Here is a 26,562-nt window from a genome sequence, read left to right on the forward strand (position 1 = left end):
AAGAGGTCAGTGTATCTCAAAAGCCTCTCTTTCACTAACAAGTTAGTCCAAGAAAAATTAACTCCTCCACTTTGTTACACACGTACAGTTAACCTGTGGAAGTCCCAGTATCCTGGGACTAACACAGCTACAACACTATCAAATTTTGCACAGTTCCAGAAACACTTCCAGCAGCCCTGAAAACAGTTTTTACTGTTCATTGCAACATCTTAGTGTGTTGTTTGAGTCTAACCCATCCAATGACAACGTATTAAGACTTTTATTGGGTTTGCATAGGCTGATATTTTCATCAGGAACGATGAAGCTGCTTAATATCTAGTGAAAATGGTGAATACCTCTGATTTTCTATATTTGGATGAAATTGGCTGGCTAGATCAATCCCCCAGTGAAGGTTGTGCATGAGTAGAAGTAAATAGTTTCTTTTAATAGAGAAGCAGGAACCACTAAAGGGGGGTACTAAGGAAGACCAGACCATTGCAGAGAAGCTACATTTAGTTGGTTTTCACTGCAGAAGATTTGGGGGCGATCCCTGCACCCCAGCCATTCCTTTTTAGGTAATATCTGAGGAATGGTCCCAGACTGAGGAGTCAGTAGGGAAGGATCACTAAAATCAGCCTTTTTACCACATGGCTGGAGGATAGTTAATGTAAAGTCTATTTTTAAAAAAGCTCCAGAGGCAGGTCTGGCAATTACAGGCCAGCAAGCCTTACTTCAGTACCAGGCAGATTGTTCTTAACCATTGTTTCATCCAAAGTTGTCAAACACATACACATGTAATGTGGGAGAAGAGTCAACAGGCCTTTTGTAAAGGGAAATCATGCCTCACCACTCTATTACAATTCTTTGAAGGAGAAAGGTGATCCTGTGGATATAGTGTACTTGGACATTCAGAAAGCATTTGATAAGGTCTCTCACCAAAGACTCTTAAGCAAAGTAAGGAGGCATAGTGTAGATGGAGCTACTATAAGGTGGGTGCATATGGTGGTTGGAAAACTTCCCAAAGAGTTGTTCACAGTCAAGCTGGAAGGCCATATTGAGTGGAGTCCTACAGGGATTGCTCCTGGATCTAGTTCTATTCAATATCTTCATAAATGATTAGATAGTGGCGCAAACAGTAGACTTATAAAGTTTGTGGATGATACCAAACTGGGATGGGTAAGTGCTTTGGATCAAAATGGTCTGGAATAAATAGGATAAAACTCAGTAAGGAAAAATGCAAAGTACTCCACTTAGAAAGGAACAGTCAATTGCACACATGTGAAATGACTGCCTAGTAAGGAGGACTGTGGGAAGGTTGCTGGGGGTTATTAGTAGATCACAAGCTAAATATCAGTCATCAATATAACAGTGTTACAAAAAAAGCAAACATCATTCTGGGATTAATCAACAGGAGTGCATCTGACTAAGTATTCACTCACGAAAGCTCACGCTCCAAAATGTCTGTTAGTCTAATAAGGTGCCACAGGACTCTTTGCTGCTTTTACAGATCCAGACTAACATGGCTCCCCCTCTGATACTTGACAGCAGGAGTGATGTAAGCAAGACAAGTAATTTTTCTGCTCTACTCCGTACTAATGAGGCCTCTACTGGAGTATCATTAAACTGCACCACAGTACAGGAAAGATGTGAACACACTGGAGAAAGTCCAGAGCAGCAACACTGATTAAAGGGCTAGAAAACAACCTATGCGGAAAAATAGAAAAAGGAGATTGGTTTAGTCTGGAGAGGAGAAGACTGAGGTGGGACATAACAGTTTTCAAGTATGTAAAAGGTTACAAGGAGGAAGGTGAAAAATTGTTCTTAATTTCTGAGGCTGGGACAAGAATCAATGGGCTTTAAATTGCAGTAAGGGGGGTATAGTTTGGAACAGTCCTGTCAGGGTTGTTAAGCACTGGAACAAAATGCCTAGAGAGGTTGTGGAGTCTCCATCACTGGAGGGTTTTAAGAACAGATGAGACACACACCTGTCTGGAATGGTTTAGCTATTAAGTAATCCTCCCTTGAGTGCGGGGGACTGGACTAGAAGATCCTTTGAGACTCCTTCCAGTCCCACAATACTATAGGATAGATGAGAAGGACCTCTCACGGGTCAGTAACTGAGTAAAAGAAAACAAAGGGTAGGAATAAATGATCAGTGTTCAGCAATGAGACATGAACAGGGGGTATCTGTACCGGGACCCGTGCTGTTCAGCATATTGGTAAATGATTTGGAACAGGTAGGTGGCAAAAGTTGTAGATGATGTAAAATTACTCAACATAGTTAAGTCCAAAGCAGACTGAAGAATTTCAAAAGAATCTCTCAAAATGGAGTGACAAAATAGCAGATGCAATACAGTGTTGATAAATGCAAAGTAATGCACGTTGGACAAAATAATCCCAACTATACATATAAAATGATAGGGTCTGAATTAGCTATTACTACTTAAGAGAGAGATCTTGGACTCATCTTGGATAGTTCCTTGAAAATATTTACTCAATGTGCAGTGGCAGTCAAAAAAGCAAACAGAATGTTGGGAATCGTTAGGGAAGGGATAGATAATACCATAATGCCACTGGATCAATCCATCAGTACTCGCATATGTTGAATATTGCATGTAGTTTGGTCACACCACCACTAAAAAGATACTAGAATTGGAAAACAGAGGAGGGCAACAAAAATGATTAGGGGTATGGAACGGTTTCCATATGAGGAGAGATTAAAAAGACAGACCGTTCATCTTGGAAAAGCTAAGTTTAAGGGGTCAGGGGGATATGCAAAGGTCTATAAAAGCATGAATGATGTGGAGAAAGCAAATAGGAAAGGGTTGTTTACCCCTTCACATAACACAAGAGCTAGGAGTCACCCAATGAAATTACTTCTTTACACACATACAGTTAATCTGTGGAACTCATTGCTGTGGGATGTTGTAAAGGCCAAAAGTATAACGGTTCAAAAAAGAATCAGATAAGTAAATGTGGGCTAGACCCATCAATGGCTATTATCCAAGATGGTCAGGGACACAACCTCATGCTTCAGGTGTCCCTAAATCCCAAACTGCCAGAAGCTGGGACTGGATGACGGGGGATGATGAATCACTTGAAATTGCTCTGTTCTATTCATTCCCTCTAAAGCATTTGGCACTGGCTGCTGCCAGAGACAGGATACTGGGATAGATGGACCATTGGTCCGACCCAGTATGGCCGGTCTTATATAAATATTTGAATTCATAATTTAATGCTTCTTCACTGGTATGCCAGTGTGCATACAATGTAGCATCTAGTCTGCACGGCAGAAGGTTTGAATCTGTAGTTGCATATGCATGCAGTACTAGTCTTTGAAATATTCTAGAAATTAGTTTTTTAATTCAGTGACACTTATGCACAGGTCAGTATTAGTGTTACAGATGACAATCCACAGCTTCAGTGGGGCTTCAGTCAAAGTTCTCTCTAAGCAAAAATGGTAATTTTTGTATTAATTTAGATCCAAGTTAGCACAAGTTTGTATACTAGTAGAAAATGAAAAATAGTGGTAAGGGTGAGAGCAATGCTAACAATATACTTTGGGAATTTTACCTCTACATGGCAGTTACGGTATGTGAAGACATGGAGGATACAAGCCCCTTAAAGCTTAGATCAAAGAAAAAAAGACTGTCCACAAACTTTGAAAAATGTGGTGTTTGTCAAGAAAATCAAAAGAATGCAAAACTGTCAAAAGCCACCAGCGCTGGCCAGAACTCTGTGATGCTGGCAGCAGAAGCCAGGAGAGATGAATTGTATTGACGGCTACTGGGTGAGTTTTCCAGTTTAGACGCTGTGCCACCAATCCTCTATCACAGGGGTTGCTTTCAGAAATACATAAGCAAGTCGAATTTGGCACGTCAGAGTTATGTTGAACCCAGGGAGGAAAACCGACTCTGAATCTGATCAGAGAGCGTCATGCTCATCTGAGTCTATAAGCACATCCTCCAGTTCTTGTTGCATTGTTTGCCTGAGAAAAACACATAAGAGAGACAAGAAACTTCATAGAATAGAATCATTTGAGAGAGCAGCCAATCTGAGGGAGGCGGCCCTTCAAAGAGGAGATGCTGACATGTTGCGCAGAGTATCGGTGGAAGACTTGATCGCTAAGGAGGCCGTTTATCACTCAACATGCATTTCTTCCTACTTGAGTAAAACCAATCTTAAAGCAAAACAATCAACAATGCAGTCACCTTATGACATTGCATTTTATCAGCTGATTGAAGAGATAGACAATGATCTTATGGAGAACAAGAAAGCTCTTCTCCTATCCAAGCTGCTTCAAAGATACAAAGCCCTACTTCCCTCAGAGATAGGAACTGCAAGTTATTCCAGTAGTAAATTATAGGCAAGATTAGTAAAACACTGTGGGTCTGCAATTCCATTCCGTGCACAGCACGGACAAGGCAAGTCTACCATTGTTCTATGCAGCGCGATAACATTAGCTGACGCTATCCAAGCTTCTAGTAACCTGAAGCAGGCCCTTAAGTCAGCCGAGTGGTTTTTGGTTGGGCTTCCAGCGAGTGAACCTGATGATCGGCTTTCAAACGAACAAGTGGTTTTGTATAATGCTGCTTCAATCCTTCGGTCTGAAATAGCGAAAATGAAAGCCTCGGAATATTATCCAAAGACAGGTGATTGTAACTTACAGAGATCAGCTACTTTTGTGCCCCAGTTGGTGCAGGAATTTGTCCTTCGGCTGATAGATAAAGAGGCCCATAGTTCAGCCAGCAGTGAGTATCATCCTTCAGAAGACATTCACAGAAGGTGCCGCTCAATTGCCCAAGTGCATAGTATTTAACAGTAACCCATGCACTCTCCACAGAGATCATAATGGTGATCCAGATAGTGATGTTGACTAGAAATGTCACCAGCTCTTTTTATGTCAATGATACCTGTACACATTTATAATTAGAGTTTATTTCACCTTTTAAATTATTGTTGAGATGCTTTAAAGTCACAAATCCAATGTTATGTTTTGAAGTAATGCATTGAGTCATTAAACTAACAGAAACCTGCAAATATTTAAAAGTGATCATTTTAATGTGTTATTTCTGTAGTAACGGCACCTCTTGGCAGCTTCATGTCATACCTCATCTTAAAGTAGACATAAAAAGCTTTCAAATGATTTATTGTGTGTGCGCGCGCGCTGGCCGCTCATCCATGTCTACACTAGACTTCTAGATCACTAGCTAATGTGTTCGAACAGCATACCCACACTCCTAGTTTAGACAGAGCTTTAGTAAATCAGGAAAAATGTCAGGGATGTTAACTGGAAAGAAATAGAAATGTTCCAGTGGGCTCCCCAATCCAGGTCATACTGCATTTTAGGTACTAGGAGAGGGTGGGAAGTTGAGAGGCTAAGATCCCATGTGTAGTGTATTAAGGAAAGTCTGCAATATCTCTTCATAAAGAATCTTATGGACACTGTCTGAGGGATTCAGCGGTATGGCTAATAAACGAATTGCTTTTAAACAGTAAAAAGAACAGGAGTACTTGGGGCACCTTTGAGACTAACAGATTTACAGCCCACAAAAGCTTATGCTGAAATAAATGCGTTAGTCTCTAAGGTGCCCCAAGTATACTCCTGTTCTTTTTGCGGATACAGACTAACACGGCTACTACTCTGAAATCTTTTAAACAGTGGTGCTTGGATCTTGGTCTGTCCTTCAGTGACGTGACTGGTTAAATGTTCCATTCACTCAGAGTGAAACTCAGGAACACCTGGTGACTTCTCGTGTTTCATACAAATAGCTTTATGCACTTAGATTCTCCCTGTGTCCTTGGATGGCTGGGGATTAACTCTTTCATCTCCAGTGGTATCAATTCGTCAGGACTGAATAGACCAATCTGAGGCTTCCTTGATACTAAAGTGGCTGATGAAAATCCCAGCAGATGTGGTTGTTGGACTTATGAAGCAACCTTGCTTGTCAACTTCCTTAATAGGGCTCCTAGCCACCAGGTTGCCCAGGGTGGGCTTTTAAGAGGTCATTATCAGACCCAAAGTGTAGGGTTTACCAACTTTTTGTTGCAAAACATAGCATTAGTAATACTTTAATGAAAATATTTCTGCTAATGCTGTGACAGAGACCTACATTTTTCTCTGTAAAATGCCATGAATACCTGAAGAAGAGCTCTGGGTTGATCAGACACTTGTCTCTCTCACCAACAGAAGTTGGTCCAAGATTCCCTCACCCACCTTGTCTCTCATGAATACCTATGGCATTATATGACTTGAATGAAATAGTTTTTGGTGAGGATTTGACCATCCCCCTGCTGTATGAATAACAAGATTGTTGAAGCATGATATGAGCAATGGAAACTAATTTCCATCCTTCTCATAAGTGACAGGAGTAGTTATGACATGAGACTTGTGCAAACTAGATCTTTAAAGTAAGTTTTAATAGCTTGAGATTTTAGTGGTGTGGGTAAGAGAAAACAGGGGTTTTGTCATGATAGTGACTTTAAAGGAGGAAAAACATTCCTTAGAAAACAGTCTAAATGTTAAGGAACGCAGAATAAACTGGAGAGCTGAAGTGAACAGAAGTTTAGTGTCGTTCAGCAAAATTCTGGTAAGACATCCATGCTGCACTCAAGGCTAAAGATACGTTCCAAGATACTAGCAAGCTACTAGGAGAGGCAGAAATACAAACTGGTTATTTTGTAGAGATACCTAAGTACTATTGTCCAAGGTGAAATATACCAGAAAATTGACCTAGTGTTTTGATCACCGAGGCTGTGCATATCCGAATTTATTAAATCTAATGTTCTGAGGAATGGCTTTTATAAGGTGAAGGGGAACCTTAAAGCACTGGCTTGAGCCAGGGGTGATGTGGGTCTGAGCATTCTTTTAGTTCCTTTGGATGTCTCAAAAGTACCCACTACCAAGCTAATGTGTGATGGGGATGAGACTTGAGACAGCATCCAAATGCAGTAATACAAAGCTTGATCAAAGTGTATTTTAAACCTTCAGGGCAGGGCAGTTCCATGGAGTCAGGCTCTCAAAAGTTAACTGCAGAGTGGGGGAAGTTCTCTACTGTGATTGTGTAGGATTTGGAGCTGATGGACCCATGGCTGAAAGGCCCTGACTACATGGGGACCTGAACTGTCAGGAGAAACCTGAAACAGTTGAAGACCACTTCAGTGCATCAGACTTTACATGGTTCGTTGCGTTTAAATTGCTCTCAAACCATGCATATGATTTTCTGTTTGTAGCACCATGCCTCCTAGATGCCCTAGTTATGGACCAGGCCCTCATGGTGCTAGGGGCTGTACAAACACAAACCAAAAAGATGATGTCTGCCCCAAAAGGCTTACAATTGATGCTGGTTTTCTCTGCCTAGGCTAGGAAACATTTCTCATGATATTTCCTCCACACTGCCCTGTAGCTATCTTTATCACGTAGGGCAAAGTGGTTTTCAACCGGGCTGACAATTCATCCACATTACAAAATCTGTGTTTAAACAGGCTCTTGCCCTAGATTGTGCTTCCTTAACACAGTTGACATGCTGCTTTTATTTGGCTTAGAAGAAGTGAACATCTTGCTTCAATATTTGCAGACCAGCCAGAGCATTAAAATGGCTTCCCTTTAAGTAAGCAAGGGCATTTTGCAACAGACCTGCGAACAGGGCCCTAAAGTGAAGCATGACTCAGCTCTGCAGTGCAGTGTGTGTAATAGTTATGGAGCCATGTTGCCTGAACACCTGTTCGGACAATCCTTGCTACAGCCTCTGTGCTGCCTTTTAGAACATACTGAGTTTCTGTTGAATTATGACTAATATGACTTTGGGCTGTTCTAGTTCTTACCAAAGGCCTCAGGGCATTTTACCAGAGTTAGTTAATCCTCACAACGCTCCTGTGAGACTGGCATGTAGTTCCCGTGTTTTCGGAACTAGGGGGAAGTGAGACATAGAAATGATTGACGATGCCACAGTAATCAACAGGGGGTAGGAATTTTGACTCAGGAACATGGGACTGGAAGGAATCTCCTGGGTCGCTGAGTTCAGTCCTTATCCTGTTGTCATCCCTGTAATAACTTTATCAAGATCTATGTTACAACTAGTTAGGCTGTTTGCCCCACTTCTAGTAGAAGGCTGCTGCAGAACCTCTCTCCTCTGACGGTTGGACATCTTAATTTCCAGCCTAAATTTATTCACGGCCAGTTTAGGCCTAGTGGTTTTCAACTCTGAGCACTAGGCATCAGTCCATTCCATACAAAATCTGTCCATGCAGCTTTACATTTTATAGTCTTAAGGGAACTTGATGGGAAATTGCAATGCCTGCTGTGGGGAGTGTGAGGCTGTGCCACAAAACCTGGTGAGCAGTTACCCCGAACGCTCGTGACATAAATGCTTACGCTGATTGTTTCACATCTTTCCTCTTCCCCCACCTGACAGGAAAATACTGTTATACAGGATTAGGAGAGAAATGGGCTATTGCAACTTGCAAGCCAAATTACTGTGATTTCCTCCAAGATGCCATTTGTATGCTTTAAGATCTCAGCGCGGGGATAGGGTTATAGTTTGTCTTGCACCAGAATAGTAAAGGAGTTGACTTTTTAATGTGAATTACCGTCACAAGAAAATGTTATATAGGGCACCCACTATGCTAGGAAAGTTACGTGTGTGAGCTACCAAGGATAAATGTGTGCTCTGCAAAAGGTGTGGAGGGGGAAGGAAACTTGTTCTGCTTGTGTCATCCATAAGCAACAAATGCACAGGAACTTGTCCTAAAAAAAGCAATTGAGTCAATCCTAAAGCCTACAGATTATAATTGCTGTTTGTAGCCAACCTAAAGCATAGTCCCAGGCATTGCAAAACTGGTGTAAAACACACGGTAGTATAGTAAGACAGTCCATGATTGCCTCACAGGAAGCAGTAATGCCTCATAGATCTGCCATTAGCAGTGGCATTGGGACATCATCTAACCTCACCATAGCCCAGTTTGCTCTCAGTAAACTGGGGCCAATAGAAGGCAGATGTGCAGACTAGTTAATATTTCTACAGCACTATGAGTGATAAAAATAATGTAAATGTTTCCAAATTCCAGTGGGAGCATTTCAAAAAAAGAAACCTTCCTTTTCGGCGTCGGGGCCCTGGGGACTGCAGCACTGGGCTTGGGGAAATGACATTGAGTAGAAGTTACAAAAGTTACAGCTGACAAGCAACACAAGCCAGCAAAATAGTAATTCTGGAAGACTGTCCCTTTGAATAATGTCAGTCCTTTGCAGTACAGGTGTGGCTGCTGGTTACAGGCACAGTGCAGCCTGTCAGCACTTGGCCATGCGCTTAATGTCATGCGTGTGATGAGGCCCCTGGAGTTCAACTACCGGACCCTAAAGTTCAGCGTGTGCGCAGAATTTGCCCGCGGCTGCAATTGCATCTGCACAAAGCAGATCCCGCCCCTGGGGTCTGTCCGCGGTTCTCCAGCGGGGTCTGGCTGCCGGTCCAGGTGCACGATTGGGAGCGCGCTGCCTCCGCCGAGTGAGTCCCATTGACATGGCTTATGCCCCCCAACGCTGCAACCGGGGCCGTTAGCGCGCCCCCCTGCCCTGGCCCCAGTGCACCCCGACTCCCCCCCCGGGGCATTTCCGCGCACTGGCCAGCAGGGGTCGCTAGCAGCATTTTCTGTCTCTCGCCGGGGCTCTCCTCGCGCATGCGCCGGCGGCAGGGGGGTGGGGGGGCAGAGAGGACGGAGCGGGCCAGCCGGGGTGGCGGAGCAGCAGGGAGGTGAGCGCCCCGGTGCTGCTTCCCCCCCTCCCCCGGGGTAACCAGGGGGAAGCGGGGCTCCCGGCGCGGGGGGGGGAATGGACCGATCCCCGCCCCCGGGCTCTGCGGCTCCCCCTCCCCAGTGGGGGGGGGGCGAGGCCTGGGCCGGCCCCACGTGGCCGCCGGCGCGCGGCCGTGTCCGAAGGTTCCACGCGTGGAACGCCGAGTGTCAGCCCGCGCGCCCCGAACGTTCGCCGGGAGCCGCTCGCGCAGCCCCCTCCCCCCCTCCTCCAGCGCGGCGCTGCGGGCCCGGGTCAGCGCGGGAATTTCAAACCCCGGGGGGGGGGCGTGCAGCGCCGCGCGCGGGGAATAGTGCAAGGGGGGAGGGGGGCTCTGGTGCCAGCGGGTACAGACCTGTCCCGACTCCCTGCGGAGCGGAGCGGGGCGGGGGGCGATCAGGCCCCCAATTCCTGCAGGTTGGGAGGGGGCGTGTGTAATTCTCTGGGTGTCTCCCGAAAGGCGTCTGTGGGGTGGCGCTGCCAGGGCTGGAGGTCGGGTTGTTGTGGCCTTGCTGATCACAGGATATTAGGAGACAAGGTGTGTGAGGTGCAGTAAAAGCCGCTGCCTCGCTCGCCTAGTCCTGAGAGTCACCCAGCCATGACTCCGCATGTGGGCAAAGGTAGCTGGGCTTGCACATTGCATTGCACTTCCTTGTCGCATCTTTGAAGCCTGGATTACTCCTGCTCCTCTCCACGTGCCATCTGAACGGCTTTCTTTTTGCACAATTTTTTTTCAAATAATGGTCACTGCGGAGAAAGCATGATGGCCACGTTCCACCCCAGATCTAGCTGCATTTCAGCAGTGGGTGGCACGATTTTTGTGCTGTATGGAACTCACGTAGCCGGGTTAGTAAGACTGAGAACAGATTTTACATGGAAGACGCCAAGCAAGCTAAAATGGTGCTGTATTGTATTGGTGATGCAGGTGTCTTAGAGTATATCACTTTGTGTATATAACCTTATACTTGGGGGTCTCAAATCACTTTATAAACATGAAAGGGGATGCAGCATAAAATCATTATATTATAGAAACCTTCTATTTTTCACCTGTGTTGCTAATAACATCTTACTTTGTGAAAACTAAGGATACTGGAAAAACTGAATCTCCTTTTCACACTTTATTCGTTGTTTACGTTCTGCTTTTGGCTTAGCCTGGGCAATGAAAACTGACTAACCAAGCTCCCTTGAGTTTCTAGTCAGTTTCACTTTGTCTCTTACTGCTTGCACAATATTGCAGTGTTTGAGTTGGCAACTCTGCCTGGGCCTCTTTAAACAACAAATATTGTTTTGAATTTTTTTTAAAATGCATCCTAAATGTTTTGCTTAAAATCCTGAAGTGTCACGTTAAGCTTTTGTTAAGTTGTTAAAGTCCAGTGATTCCTTCTTACAGCCCTTGCTTGTGTGTGTGGTATTGCACTCGGGTTCTTAACCCTTTCTGGTCTGTGGCCTCCCCCCAGCATGTGACAAAAACTCCATGGCCCACCTGTACCACAACTGTTTTTCTGCATATCCAGTCGATTAAAAAACAGGGCCAGCATTAAGGGGTAGCAAGCAGGGCAGTTGCCTAGGGTCCCACGCCACGAAGCGAAGTTGCTCAGGCTTTGGCTTCAGTACCGGCTGGTGGGACTTGGACTTTAGCTTTCAGCCCTGGGCCCTAGTGAATCTAATGCCAGCCATGCTCTCTGATTTATTTTGGCAGATCCCCAGAAACCTGCTTGTGGCCCCCCAGGGGCCCCTGGACCCCAGTTGAGAACCACTGATTGCACTTATTTTTAGATAGAGTTGTAGGATCAGGCTGTAAAATTATAACAAAAAATATGATTCTGGAAAGCAGAAGTAGACTCTTGAAGTACTGGGCTGTTTGGTTCTTTAACATCACCTTCCTCCTGAATCTTCCTCTTAGGCTTTCAGATGTCGATTTTCACATCTCATGGACTGTTGTAACGGGCTAATGGGCATTTTTAGGACTCAGGACAGTTTTTGTCTCTGACCTCTCCTGTGGCGAGGGACTAGAAAGCAGCATTTCTGGGAAACAGAGCCATGAAACAGTTCGGGGCTTTAACTTTCTAATAGCTTTTGATTTTCCTCGGAAAGCGAAAGCTGAGCGAGCAGGGAATTTGGATTTTGGAGTGACCGTTTGAATTGATCTCATCTACCAGCAGAGGCCTTGACGTGAGGATGAACGATTGGGAGTTCACAACTGCAACCACGGTGGATTAGTGGGTAGAATGGAGAAAAGTAAATTGGAGTCTAAAAATTCCGGGTGGTTTTAATGTCACAGTGGGATTTTAACAGTGGGATAAGGTAGTTAGATACCCAACTCCCACTTCACTTTCATCTCGCTTGCAAAACCCCAGCGTCAGTGACTTAGAAAAGAGAGGATTGGGGAGAACTTAACAATGTCACTTCCAAAGCTTGTGCTGTGCAATTTTCCCGCTTTTCTCCCAGACTCTGGGTTAATGAACGTCTTAACGTGGAGTGTTTTCAATTGTTTAGCTCTACAGCAATATGCCGGGAAAGCGCGCTGCAAAGACGAGCCCGACACCAGAAGAAGGGTCTCCCGAGAGGAAGAAGATTAAAGGTAAAGTGGCTTTTTTTTTTCCGGGTTTTGCACCTTCCTCTGAAACGTTGGTGTGAGAGACGGGGTAATGGACTAGTTGGATCACAGTCTGACGATTCTTGGCCTTGTCTATAATGAGGATTTGCCCAGTTTTCAGCCTTCAGGGCATCCACACTGGTGCGACCCCTAGGTAGACAGCTTCAAGCCACAATATGCGCCAGGACAGTTTATCCCCGCTTGGAACCAGGATCACTGCTCCATGGATGTAGATTGTGGCTTTGTCCGTCTACACTAGAGTTTAAACAGATGCAGCTGTGTCATTTTGCTGAATACCAATGCCAGCAACTGGGACAAATCCCATTGGGAACAAGGCCAAAATGACTTTTTCCTCTCCCTGTTTTGCAGGCTTTCTGGTTCTGCTTGCTCCCTATCATTCAATGGGAGTTCGCTGCTGCTCAGCATCAGAAATGGCATCTTCCAGACACGTTCAGTTCTGTAAATTGCCCTTTTCCCAGAGCTCTCGACTCCCTGCACACGTTGGGTTGTTTCTCTTTTGTATTGTGCGTGAGGTTAACAACAGGGAAGGATGGCGGGGGTGGAGTTTGTGCTTTGCGATTCTGCTTTATGGCGGGAGACTTCTAATTTTTTTTTTTTTTAAGATCCCATTTTCAATTCATGCTTGGGAGGTTTCTGTGGATGAGAAGTGTGTTCTGGCTGTGCCTTGGGATGCTGTGATTAGAGGGTCTGTTGCTTTCTAGTTGGTTAGTTCCCTTTGTGTGGAGGACACTGAGGACCACAGAGAATGCTGAGTGATGCTGCCCCGAAGTGACAGATTTCTTTACTCTTCACTCTAACTACATGTGAATAGCTTTCACTTTTTCACTGCATTCCGGCATGCGATAGACTAAATTACAATCTAAAGTAAAGATCATTTCACTCCCCATGTAGCCTTACTCTCCAAAGTCAAGTATTCTTTGTCAGCGCCTCCTTCGCATGCCGAGAAATGATATAGGCTTAACATCGCTAGGGTCTTTTTTGACTCTCGCTTTAATAGTAGATGTAAGCGCGGGAGGAGAGTTGTGAAAAATGTTGATGTAGGATAAGCGGTTGCCAGCCCGAAAAGGTTGAGAAACCCTGGATTAAATATTAAAGACCCAAACATATCTAGAGCACCTGCCCCCCAGGATCTCAAAGCAGTTTGCTCTGAATCCTTCCCCCCGTCTTGGAGGAGGGGGAGTTGTATTCCCATTGTACGGATGGTGACTCTGAACAAGGCAGGGCGTGCGCTGACTTGCCCAAGTCTTATCGGCGAGTCAGATGCAGGAGAACCCCACGAGTCCAGGCTTGCAGCTGCTTAAATATGAACCCTCCTGTGTGGTTTGTGCTAGGGGCTGGGCTTCCTTTCCCCATGCGCAGCCCTGCTTCTGACCTGCTGCAGCGCCTGTGAATTGTAGGTGGAGCCCCATGGAGGGCTGGATTGGGACTTTCGTCTCATCAGCTCAGCGCAGGTTGCAGTGGAAAGGCCAGTGCGGTAGCTGTCCGCTGCTGAGCCTGCCCCTTGTTCTGGGAGCTTTGGAAAAGACATCTTGCCTGCCGTGATACTGCGTGAGTGTGAATCTGGCCTCTCGCTTATCAAGTGCTTTCCCCCTCTGTCACCTGTGCTCCAGTCAGCCATTCATCACACCGGACGGAGCCTGGACTGGTGCTGACGCTGGGTCAGGGGGACGTCGGGCAGCTGGGCCTGGGAGAGGATGTGATGGAAAGGAAGAGGCCAGCCCTGGTGCAGCTGCCCGAGAAGATCGTCCAGGCAGAAGCAGGGGGAATGCACACCGTCTGCCTGAGCGAGACGGGCAAAGTGAGTACACGGCAGCTTTAGCCGAGTCCGATCGCCGGAAAGGAGCGAGGCCATGAAATCGAACGGGAGGAGGGGGTGCTTAGTTGGGTGACTCGTTGAGCAAATTGACTCCCATGTTAGACTGTAAGCGCTGTCTTAATTACTCTTGTTATGCAGAGGCAGCTGGCCGTGGGTCAGAACCCTTTGGAATCTCCCCCAAACAGGTTCCTTGCTCCAGAGCCTCTCTGATTAAAGGGCCAGCACGTTACAGTGATCTCACTCTGCAGCCTTCTGACCTTCCAGAGTGTCTGGTCAGAGCCTGGATGCTTGGAGTGTCAGGTGGGGGCTGTCCTGGGGTCCCTCGCTCTGAGCAGCAGATTGTGGCGTGCAGCGAAGGCACTGTGAGTTGGTAAAATTCCTGGGTTCGACGTGAACCATGCAGGGGGGACCTGTCGCTGTACAGCTCCGGCCGTTAACGTCGTATCGTGTCTGGCCCGGTGGTGAGCAGCGCCACAGGAGAGCTCAGGGTTCACACAGCATTGCTTCATCATAGGTCCCCTCCATCTGGTTCCATTGCTGCCTTCCTTGTGATTGAGCAAATCTAATGAATTCTTGCCAGGGAGAAACTTGCCAGGCTGGGTGGAGCTCTCTTCCCCCTCGTTTGGGGCACGTGCCGTGAAGGCAGCAATTAGACTTCTCTGCTTACTAGCCGCTCCGTGTAACTTCTGCTGTGAGTCGATGGCAAACTGGTCTGCTCTGCGCCAGAGAGCGAGGCAGCTCCGTAACCGGAGTCTGGGGTTCAGAGAGCATCAAATGGGAGTTGGCTCAGTGCCCCCCAGGCAGATCCTCTTGTGTGAGATCTTGGAAAGCACATGGTCTTTTCTGTCCTGCAGGGACATTAAAGGTCTCCTAATACCTTCCAGGAGAGGGGGCGCTTGCCCAGAGTCCCCTGATCCTCACCAGTACGCCGCGGCATGTCGGCTTCCCCGCCCCCAGCAGTGACTGTTTCCTTGTAAGCCTCTGACTTTTAACGTGCTTTGAGATGAAAGTCCAGCTGAGGATAACGCAGACGTCCCCCTTGGCTGGGAGCTGGCGGCTCCTTGCCAGCTGCTTTCTGCGCGTGGTCATTAGAGCCAGGTGGGTTCTCCTGCACCAGCTTTGTCGTCCTCGTTCTGGGCCCCTTTCCCACCGTGAGATGTTTCCATTTCCAGATCTACTCCTTTGGCTGCAACGACGAAGGCGCCCTGGGACGCGACACCTCCGAGGAGGGCTCGGAGACCACCCCGGGGCTGGTGGAGCTGCAGGAGAAGGTGGTGCAGGTGTCTGCCGGCGACAGTCACACAGCAGCGCTGACGGAGGACGGCAGGGTCTTCCTCTGGGGCTCTTTCCGGGTACGCGGGCCGCGCTGGCTTGGGGAGCTCTGCTGCGTCTTCCCGGGCTTTGCCATTCAACGTCTCTCTCTCTCCATCCAGGATAACAATGGAGTCATCGGTTTGCTGGAGCCCATGAAGAAGAGTGCCCTTCCGGTGCCACTGCAGCTAGGGGTGCCCGTCCTTAAAATAGTCTCAGGTGAGCGAGGGCTCGGTGCACAGGTGACTCAGGCTGACGGACAAGCCACTAACCCTGCTCTGGCAGCCGGGACAAAATCAGGCTCAGAATAAACCGGATTAGTTGATCTTTTTCTACCAGCTGCAGAAGGCTATTCCCTTCCCTCCACCAGCCCAGCGCTTGCCTCCTTTCTTACCCCCCCCGACTGGCCGTTCATAGTAATAGTTCTCGGTGCAGTCTCTCTGCAAATACTTTGCAAATGGGAACTAACGAATCCTTGCGGAGTAGGAGTATTATCCCTCTCCGTGATGGGGAAACTGAGGCAGGGCAGGTAAGGGACTTTTCCACAGCACAGATGGGGAGTGATAAGTGACTCTAGTGTTAATGTTTCTGGTGCCACTGTTTTGGGGTGGTTAGAACTCAGCTAATGTCAGTGTTTGGGTTGGAATCAGATGGGAGAGGTGGCTTAGCGCCCGTGGTTAGTAATGTAGGAAATAACACAGGGAGTTTAGCGTTCGGCGCCAATAGAAACTGTCCTCTTGCTGTCCCAGAGATAGTGCAGGGTGTGAAACCTCTGGGGCTCTTTACATGCGAGGTTTGTTCTCCGGCAGTCTCCCAGCATTACCCAGCCGTGCTGCTGGCCCGGGGCAGGGGTACCAGCGGCCGGCACGCCGCAAGGGACTTGGCGTCCCGAGGTTGGTGCTAGCCCTGTCTCCGTCCCCACAGGGAACGATCACTTGGTGCTGCTGACCGCAGACGGGGACCTGTACACGTGTGGCTGTGGCGAGCAGGGCCAGCTGGGAAGGGTGCCGGAGCTCTTTGCCAACCGGGGAGGAAGGAAAGGTTTACGTGAGTCGCTTGTGACGCCGCGAGGGGGATATGTGCTTGTGGGGCCCCTTGAGCCGGTGCTGGCTAAGGCACTACAGGCTGGGGTGGGGGTATAGACACTGACGTCCTCCCCGAGCCAGACTGGGACATGGGCTCGCTGGGCAGGGAGGCACAGAAGCTGGCTGGGCTGCAGTCTCCAGGGTCCTTTCACCGGAGCTAAGCTCCCTGGCATGTGACCGTGCTGCGCAGCGTGTTTTTAAAACAGACGCTGCTGATGCTCCCTCCCGCCCTGGGAGCAACACCCCCACCACGTAACAGGTGGGCGCGCTCGGTCCCGAGCTGGGGAGATGAGCTGGTGTCCTGCCGGGGGGCTGGCTGAGTGACTCTTTGCCAGCGGTGGAAATGAAACAGGATAGATCAGAGACAGGGGGGTGGGTTTGCAACACTGCCGGAGGGCGGGCTGCGTGGGCAAGGCCCCCTCATACAAGCTGACTCCTCTGACAGTGAGAAAAGGGTACGGGGCAGCCCCTCGCTAGCTCCACAAGGGCTACCAAGTTTCTTTTTAGACAAGCGGCTTGAGTTGCTCAGTCTCCAGGTCCCTGGTGTAGGGCAGGGGAGGGCTGGGTGCTGGCAGATGAGCCCATGGTGGGGCTTCCACCCCACAGAGCCCCAGGAGAATAAGGCCTCAAGAGGGGGCGCTTGTCTGAGTGAAGCACTTGAAAGGTCAGCCAGGCTCGTCCCCCCAGCCCCAGATGGGGAGGGCACTCTCCCTGCCTCTCCTTGCTGCAGCCTGATCTCTTGTCTCCTGTGTAGAACGACTGCTCGTTCCTCAGCGCGTCCCTCTCAAGGGGAGAGGCGGCAAGGGCCGGGTGCGCTTCCGGGACGCCTTCTGCGGGGCGTACTTCACCTTCGCCATCACCCAGGAGGGCTACGTCTACGGCTTCGGCCTCTCAAACTACCACCAGCTGGGTGAGGAGTTGTCTGTGCTCCCGCGCTAGGCACTGTACGTGCACACACTGAGACGGTCTCCAGGCACACGCCTGGGCGGAGGGGGGAAAGGGCGTGCTAGCCACGTCTCACGGAGGGGGAAGTGGGGGTGCAGGAAGACGAAGCGACTTGCCCAAGGTCACGCATGAGGAGCGTGTAGCAGAGTGGGGAAAGAATCCAGGTCTCCTAAGCCCCATCCAGCATGTTGACCGTGGACCAGCTTTCCTCTTGGCCCCTTACACCAGCCGGGCGGGGGTTCAAGCGAGTGTAGAACTCTATACTAACAAGCTGGGTGCGCCCACTGCTCTCGCTTTGTTTAATGCTTTCTAAAAGTGGCCAGGCTGCCGGGATCTTTAATAGCTCCCCTGCGGGCTGTGTCCCTGCCCCTGATGGCGCAGAGGGGCTGGGTGATTTTTCGACTTGCAGGGACCTGTGCGCTGAGAAAGTGCTGAATTTTCTGGCAGTTCCACAGCTCCCATTGAATTCAGTGCGAGAAGGTGTCTGTGGCTGGGCCCTCCCGTGGAGTCGTTAGGTCCTGTACCCTGCTCAGCTCTCTGCCCCGTCTGTGCGTGGTCGGTCCTGGTGGCAGAAGAAAGGTGCCGTTAAGGCAAGGTGCCTGCTTGCATCCTGCTCCGTGACGTGCTAGGAAGCCGGCCTTTGTGGCACAGTCAGGGTAGATAAGAAGCCTCCTAAGCAGCTGTTAAGTTGTTGCCTCCGGCACTGCTAACTCCACACATGGCCTGGATGCTCTCAGCTCCTCAGACCTCCAGGAGGGCGTATTTGGAAGCAGTGGAGGTGACTCTCTCTGGGGATTTCTTACTGTGCCAGGCTCTTGTCAAGACCCTCTTCCTCCCAGGTGCACCCTACCAGCCCATTGCTTTTAGCAGAGGGTTTGCGTGGCACAGGTCTGTGCATTTTAACAATGGCTGCAAGATACAGAACAGGTGGGACATTCTTGGATTGTCTCCTGATGGTCCCCGTCCAGGCTAAGCAGCGTGGATTACGTAGTGCATTCGTTCTCTTGCAGCAGGCTTGGGGGTGACCTGCGGGCTAGGGTGGGCAGCAGGGGGGGTGTCTGCTCACCTGTCTCTGACTTCCTTGGCTTTCATTGCCCCCCCTGCAGGGACGCAGGACACCGAGCCCTGCTTCACTCCCCAGAACCTGACGTCGTTCAAGAACTCCACCAAGTCCTGGGTGGGGTTTTCGGGCGGCCAGCACCACACGGTGTGCATGGACTCGGAAGGTGAGTGGGGCACTGGGATTGGGGTGACGGTTGAGCCCCAGATCCTTGGCATTCCTGAGGTCACAGGCAGCTTTCTGTGCTGAGCTGGCATGTGGGTTGTGGCTGCCTCTAAGGATGTTCAGTACAGTCCATGGGTGGGAACGTGAATGCCTAGCAGAGTCATGGGAATCACACCTGGCTTTTCACCTGCAGATCTCAAGTGCTTTACAAAGAAGGTCAGTGTCCTTATCCCCATTGTACAGGTGGGGAAACTGTGGCACAGAGGGGGAGTGACTTGCCCAGCTCACCCAGCAGGCAGGGGCAGAGCCAGGGATAGAGCCTGGGTCTCCAGAGTGCCAGTCCAGTGCACTATACACTAGACCACGGCACCTTTCTGGTAAATGAGAGGACACCATGCCGCAGCCCCAACGTTGTCTCTGTTAAATACAGAATCACAAAATGCTCCTGGATGCTGCTAATAACCAGAAAGCCAAGAATGCGGCTCATCTCTCCCTAGCTGGCAGTGGGGGTGGGACGGGACTGAGCAAATACGTGAACCAGAAGCAACTTCTTGGCTTTGGCCCCTGGCATCTAAGCATGTGTTGGTCTCTCACCCTGGCTCATTTTGCACGCTCCTGGCCTGGCATGGTCTGCAGGCTGCCGGGTTCCACACGGGGCAGTACGGGGAAGGAATAATGCCTGAGATTAGCCAGATCTGGTTGGTGGGGGACCAGATGTATGTGGGGTGACTGAGGTAGGTACCCGAGTGATGTAAATTCTATGCATCTGGGGTGGTCTTTGTTCCCGAGGAGTAATGTGTCTCTTGTGTGTCCCGCCTGTGCCAGGGAAAGCCTACAGCCTGGGCAGGGCAGAGTATGGCCGGTTAGGGCTTGGAGAAGGGGCGGAAGAGAAGAGCATGCCTACCCCCATCCCGGAGCTGCCAAGTGTCTCCTCCATCGCCTGCGGGGCATCTGTTGGCTATGCTGTTACTCAGGAAGGTAAATGGAGGGGCTCGGGGGAATAGCTCTGAATAACAGGTGACTGTTGGGCCTGGCTGTGTGAGTAATGGGCGACTATGGGGCCTGGTCAGTTAGTGCCTCCGTTCGGATGCCAGGAATGCAGCTAATACCTGTCCCTATGTGGCTGGCGAGCAGCGATGGGCTGTGACATCCCCCAGGCTAAAATCCTCTAGTCAGGGAAGCTATGGGCTTTCCCACCCACCCGCTGTGCCCCAGCCTTGATCTGCAGAGACCCCAGGAGAAGAGCTGGGGGGAGATCCACACAATCCTGACCCATCGTGCTGAGGGTGGACAAGGCAGATCTTTGCAGACTAGACACCAGTACCCAGGGAGCCGAAGCCGAGACAGTCGAATTGCTACGGACCCCCTGCTCCCCAGCCGTCAGCCAGCGAGGTTAATAACAACCCTGTCGCTACCTGGCCTGGATTAGAACCACCGACCTAGAGGGGAAAGGCTCCATATCGGTTACCAATCCAGTCCCTCTGCAGAACATCCCCCGGTGGTGGGTGGCAATCTTAGAGGGCGGGCACCTGGGCACCGCATGCTGTTTGCACGCGAGTCGAGCTGGGCAAACGCTGCAGAAATCTCTTTCTCCGAAGGGGCTGTTTATAAAGGGTCGGTGGGGGATCTGGACACGCGCACTGGGTGTTACAAGTGGCTCTGAGCTTCCTGGTGGATCCACCAGCAATTGATTAACCACGTGCAGTATTAAACCACCTCGGTTCACTTATTTATAAATGGAGCCTTCCTGTGACGAAAAGCCCGTATGAATCTGGAGTTTCTGCCTCGCCGTTCCCTGGCGCTTCCACAGGGCTGAGTCCTGGCAACACGAGTGCTCATAGGAAGCTAACGCTCTGCCCGCGCAAGTGCTGGGTTCGAAAACCACTTCCCCTCCTCGCCCCAGGGACCTGCTTGGGTCTGTCCGTGCTATGGGCATGCAGCACAGCCTCCGGCGTCGGGTGGGCCGTGCTGCGGGCACACAGCACAGCCTCCAGCATCTACCCCTGTCTGTTCTCAGGGCGAGTGTTTGCTTGGGGAATGGGCACCAACTACCAGCTGGGCACAGGAGAAGAGGAGGACGTCTTGAGCCCCGTGGAGATGACTGGCAAGCAGCTGGAGAATCGCGTTGTCCTGTCTGTGTCCAGTGGGGGGCAGCACACCGTCTTGCTGGTCAGAGACAAGGAGCAGAGTTGATGATGCAGCATGATGCAGCAGTAACGCAGGGGACGCCCCCTCGAGTGGCTCAGGGGTAGGGTTTGGGAGACTGGTCGTTTCCTGAGACCTTCTGATTTGTCTGCAGAATTATGGGGGGAAGCCCCCCCAACTGACACCGGCTGCCTCTTACTCGAATCCCAGGGGCAGAGTCTGCATGGCTGGAGTGTGGCTTTTCAGAGACACCTTTCCCCTCTGGAAGCGTGCAGCTTTGCTGGCATATTCAGAGCTCACTGCCTCCTCTTCCTCTTCCTCCTCCCTGCTTGGTCGCCCCCGAAGCTGATTTTCCAGCGTGATGGCAAAGTGGGTTCCCCACCATTTTAAACAATTCCAGGCTCAGCCACGCTGGCATTCTCCTTTATATGCAACAGGACTTGGGTGTCTCAAACTTTTTAAGCCCACAGCACCCGAAAGCCAAATCCCCCAGCTCCTGTCTTCCTCTTGTCCCATTTCCTTAGAGCTCTCCCACGGGCCTCGTGTGATTTGAGTCACTTTTATGTATCTGTTGGCCGAGTCTCTTTTTATTGTAGATATCTGAGGCTGGCCCTCCCTCTCCCAGCTCTTCCCCTCCGCTTCTTGCTTGAATTGCTAGCCGGTGTGATCACAGCAGACGTGCCTCAGTGCAGCGTAAGGTCCGGAGACAGAGGATCTAACCTGGGGAGGGTTGTAGGGCAGACAGAGGTGGGAGGAAGCATTCTGGTCTCTCCTGAGAGGTTTTCTAATATCAACTGAGCATTGAGACTCCTCAGCCGGGAGTCTCTGAAGTCAGTCTCCGAAATCCTTGTTTAAGTTCCTAAGTAGCTGGCCTTGTTTTTAACTGCAAAGATGCTGAGCGATCTTGAGTTCCCTCAGGAGCTGGGAGCGTTCAGGACCTCTGCAGATTGGGCCACTTTTGAAGAGTAACCCCAGAGTTTTGCATTTGAATACGTTGACCTTAGACTAAACCCTACAGGTGGGTGAAGTTTTGAGCAAATCATTTGTCTAGTCAAATCGTTCCATTTCCCTATCGGATGCAGACGAGAGCTAGGAAGAGGCGTATTTTCACATGGCTTAACTCCCTCTTACGCACACCTCCTTTTAGAATTGCAACCAGCCGGTCTTCACTCCCTGTATCCATCGCTGGAGACTTGCAACCAGAGAACACTTTTTTGTTGATGGCTTTTTGTTTGTACTCTTCCGTGTCTCCCCCACCCTCCCCAGTTAGGTTTTTAATTTGCTACATAGGCCTTGAAGAGGAGGAAGAGAATCCAGTTCCAACTATGCATTAGATCACTCAAAGTAACCAGCCTGATTTAATACCCTGGATGATTGCGTGTGTGTCTAATCAGCCAGGCCAGCCACACCTCTCCCACTCTGTCTTCTGCTGCTGCTGCATTCCAAACACCTTGAATAGGAACCGCAGTTCTGCAAAGAGCCGTTTTCGATGTTAAGTTATAGCAATATCAGGGAGGGAACAGGGAAATTGTACAGTGGCTCATATAATAGTTTTGATTTTTTTTTTTTAAAAAGAAAAGAATTTAAAAATATTTTGCGGGGTGAGTGGGGAAGAGAGGCAGGAAACTAAACTTTTAACATTTGGAATAAATCGAGTTTTGATAACCCCTCGTGTGGCTCATCACTGAAGAGGAGAGAAGTCCTTGGTTCAACGTTTGGAATGTTTTTCTGTCTCTCTTGGGCCCTGTGAAATAGTGGGAACCTAACCTAGAGCACTCGGCTTTGTTTTACTACCCTGGGCAACTGCTTTTCAAATACAAATTTGAAAATTGTAGCACAGTACAATACACCTAACAATTTTCTGTTCTTTGAGTATCTTTACGGAGCCCATCACGGCACAGTCTGGGTACCAGGGGTCCTCTGACTCTGCCGTGCAATCTTTGTTCATGCAGCTGAGAACCAGGCCTGGTTCTAGTTCCTTCAGCCACAAACCGAGCCTTCTGCGGCGTCTTTCGTCTTTTCTAGCTGGTCTGAACGAAATGTCTCTCTCCAAACTAACGCCTTGCCCTTGGGTTGAGCAGTAGTGTGTGCTAGAGGTGAGGATGGGGCTTGGGAGTCGGGACGCCTGGTATGGCAGAAAGGTGGTTGTGGGCACTGTGTGTTTTGAGGTTGGTTGGGTATTGCAGTAATGTCTAGGAGCCTCAGTGAAACCTTGGCTTCGGTTTTCACCAAGAAGGTTGGTGGCGACTGGACGTTTAACATAGTGAATGCCAGAAAAAATGAGGTAGGATCAGAATCTAAAATAGGGAAAGAACAGGTCAAAAATTACTTAGACAAGTTAAATGTCTTCAAATCACCAGGGCCTGATGAAATCCAGCCTAGAATACTCAAGGAGCTGCCTGAGGAGGGGTATCTGAGCCATTGGCGATTATCTTTGAAAAATCATGGAAGACGGGAGGTGGCTAGGGAGCCCAGCTGCAATTCTGTCATCGGGGATCTCAAAGCACTAAAAGCAGCCCCAGAGTTGCACAATCTTAAAACGATTGGGCCTAACACAGCAATCTCCTTGCCACAGGCAGCTGTTGTGGAACACAGCACAGGAGAGCCCCCAGCCATGTGGGTCAGGGCCTGCCACTGGCCCCTCTTGAAAGGCAGGGGGCATGGGCTTGCACCTTATCTGAAAGGCTTCTGCCCTGGGTGCATTGGTCTGGAACTGACTCCCAGGGAGGCATCCCAGCTACTGAGTTGCCAGCAAACCTGTCAGCAGCAGGCTGGGTTCTCCTGCTGCCTGTCCCAGGCCTGCTAAGCTCCAGTCGCTTTGCCTAGCAGTGGATGGAGCAAGGAATCTAAGCTTAGAGATGCTGATGAAAAGGGGCAGGTACTGAATCTTGGAAGCTCTGGGGCTAGATTTGCAGCTGGTGTAAATCAGTGTGGCTCCTCTGAAGTCAACGGACCTGCTCTGGTTTGTACCAGCTGGGGATCTGGCCCCGGGAGTTTTCTTTCCTTCGTAGACCAGCCAGAATGAGAATTTTCACGCCAGCGGAAGCTGTTAAATCTGTCTGGGCTTTTACAGGGCTGAATCAACCCTCTTCCCGCTCAGCAGCAGCTCAGTCTGTCACCTCAGCGCCTGCGGCCCCAAACCCTCCATCCCGGCTCTGTCTAACCTTACCAGAGTCACAGCTATGGGGTCAAAAACCCTGGCGGGTGGGGGGAACTTTCTTCCCCTACATTTCTGGGATGTGGCCACACGGTGGCAGCAACAAGACAGGAGTGGGGAGTCCCAGCTCCAGCGCCTGAAGTCCAAGTCCTGGCCCTCGGGGGCTCATCCCCCTTGCTGCTAATGAGCAGCCTGGGCCCTTAGACAGAATTTGCTCATCCCAGGTGCTCACAAGGGTTTGCAAAGGGGGGGGGGAATATTTCCAGATGGGGCAACTCAGTAGAGAGAGGTGCAGAGCCAGGCATAGAACCCTGATTTCATGGCTCCCCGATCCTGCCACCGGTACAAATTCCCCCTGGGTCGGCCAGGGTCTCCCCCAGCAGCTGTGGCCTCTTTTCCTCATTCCAGCAGGGCAAGAATTTGCTCCGGGGCTCCCTATGCTGGGGACCTGTTTGAAGGGCGGCAGGGCAGGGTGCTTGGCCTTCCCCTAGCTGGTAGGGTCATGGTCAGCAAACCCTCCCCTGCCCCCGTTAGCCATGCACTCAAGGTGTCTCTGTCCAGGACAAGGGCAGGATTCTCTGAGGCTTGCTATGGGCTTGGGAGATGGTTCATGGTGGGGGGCCCGGCCCGGCACAGGGGGGCTATCTGCAGGGCCAGCTCCAGGCATCAGCTCAACAGGCAGGTGCTTGGGGTGGCCAAGGTGGTGGGTCCTTCGGTCCCTCTCAGAGAGAAGGACCTGCCGCCAAAGAAGAAAGTGGCGCGGTGGAGCTGCTGCCCAAGTACCACTGATCGTGACTTTTTTTTCCTCCGCCACTTAAGGCAGCAAAAAGCCTGGAGCCGGCCCTGGCTACCTGCTGCTTGCACGGTCTGCACCCCCCATGTCTATTCCCCCTGCGCTCTGATGTTCAGCAGGCCTGGTAACGTCACTGAAATGAACAGAACGCAGCACCCAGCAGCATTACAGGACCTGCTCACAGCTGTTGCGTTTGGCTATTGTCATCCCACCTGCCGGTGTGGAGAGAGACTCAGGTCGGCGCCGGTCTGGGGCTGGCACCTCAGCTGGTCAATCTGCACATCTCCAGACGCAGCCTGGTCCTGGGGGTGCACACGCAGCTGAGTTCTTGGAGGCAAAGGCCAGAGCTGCGAGGAATTACTCCTATGGGCGACGCTGGTATGGGTTGGCAATTCTGCACGGCCTGGCTTTAGGAGCAGAGCAGGACTCCCCTAGTGCTCCTATGATCCCGGCAGAGGCTGTGCAGAGCGATGTGTCCAGGGGTGGCAGGAGCTGGCTGCGGATTCTTAGGCTCTACTCAGGATGCTGAATCCAGCTTTGCTTGTTACCGCGAGAGTTTAGCCCAATGTTGGGGCATGGCTTTGTTTGCCCCAGGCGCTCGTGTCCTTGAAGGGTACCACCCCTCCTCCCCCCACATTGCAGCTGCTGCTTTATGAATGGCTTTTTCATGGGCTTTTTTGTCTCACTGTGATTTAAAAAATTAAAACCAAAACAGGGTATCGTCAGACACATCACGTAGTGACATGGACTGGTGCAGAGTGAGCTCACAGCAGCCTGTGAAACCCTGTCCCCGCTGTGACCCGGGGTGCCTGGGGCAGCCCTCTATGAAAAAGCCAAGGTCAGGGCAGGCTGCCCCAGGCTCCCGGGTCAAGGAGAGCAGGAGAGCGAGAAGGAGAACCAGCTCCAGATTCTCCCAAAGACTGGTGGTTAACCCTGAAGTTAGACTCACCAACCAGTCGCCAGCTGTGCTCCTGATCTCTCCCACCGGTTATCAAGAAGAAGAAAAGAAGTCACACTGCCCTCTCTATTACATTCCAGGTCTCTGGTTCCCAATCAGCACCGAAGCCCAGCGCAGTGAGAAGTTATTTGAAACTCTGCTTGCTATAAAAAATGTTCTTCTGACCCCGAAGGCTCAGCCACGTTCCCAGGTCAATATTAATTTGGATCTTACCCAAAATCCCACACTGCCGGCCAATCCTTTAGTGTCTGAAACTAAAGGTTTATTATAAAGAAGAGAAGAAAAAGAAAGCCCCCGAAGAGAGTTATTAAATGGTAAAGCGATCAGACACGTACGTAAGATTTCAAAGTCCATAGATCAGGTTTGGAACAGTGTTTCTGAGTTTGCAGGCTTTAAAGTCCCTCTGGAAGGCGGCCACAGCTTGGATGGGTCATTCCCTCCTTTGCTCAGAGTTCTGTTTGTAGAAAAGTTACTCCATGGGTGGAGGGTGGACCCCCTGCTTTGGGGAGGCTAGCCCATTGGCTGCACCCCTTCTGCCTGAGGCCCCGCCCCCGTGCATGGCAGAGCCCCAAACCCACCTGCCCACGCCAGGCTGCCCCCCCAGCCACTGGGCCAGCCCCAGCCAGCCTCCTGCCCCCCCGGCCAGCTTCCAGCCAGTTCCACAGCATAGCCAGCAAGCCGCCTCACTCCCCCGCCAGACCTTCCCGCCCACGCCTGCCTTCCTGCTTTCCCTCCTCATTCCCCCGC

At 50.3% G+C, this 26,562-nt stretch overlaps 1 protein-coding gene across 9 annotated transcripts in view; it reads left to right on the top strand.

The window, feature by feature from the left end:
• The window catches only part of RCC1 (regulator of chromosome condensation 1), a 29,619-nt gene extending 7,047 nt beyond the window's left edge, over positions 1 to 22,572 (top strand). For 8 of the 9 annotated variants that reach the window (XM_050932042.1, XM_050932043.1, XM_050932047.1 and 5 more), the window contains 9 exons: positions 12,260 to 12,344; positions 13,991 to 14,178; positions 15,369 to 15,548; positions 15,630 to 15,726; positions 16,432 to 16,554; positions 17,347 to 17,502; positions 18,644 to 18,763; positions 19,588 to 19,740; positions 20,780 to 22,572. In XM_050932042.1, the coding sequence (XP_050787999.1) occupies positions 12,272 to 12,344; positions 13,991 to 14,178; positions 15,369 to 15,548; positions 15,630 to 15,726; positions 16,432 to 16,554; positions 17,347 to 17,502; positions 18,644 to 18,763; positions 19,588 to 19,740; positions 20,780 to 20,955 (1,266 nt within the window). In that variant the 5' untranslated portion in view covers positions 12,260 to 12,271 and the 3' untranslated portion in view covers positions 20,956 to 22,572. Of the gene's footprint in view, positions 1 to 9,666; positions 9,726 to 12,259; positions 12,345 to 13,990; positions 14,179 to 15,368; positions 15,549 to 15,629; positions 15,727 to 16,431; positions 16,555 to 17,346; positions 17,503 to 18,643; positions 18,764 to 19,587; positions 19,741 to 20,779 lie in introns of those variants that run through there. The other variant, XM_050932040.1, reaches the window with a different exon arrangement.
• Positions 22,573 to 26,562: the final 3,990 nt, after the last annotated feature.

Source organism: Gopherus flavomarginatus, chromosome 22, assembly GCF_025201925.1.
Source record: "Gopherus flavomarginatus isolate rGopFla2 chromosome 22, rGopFla2.mat.asm, whole genome shotgun sequence".
Classification (NCBI taxonomy): Eukaryota; Metazoa; Chordata; order Testudines; family Testudinidae; genus Gopherus; species Gopherus flavomarginatus.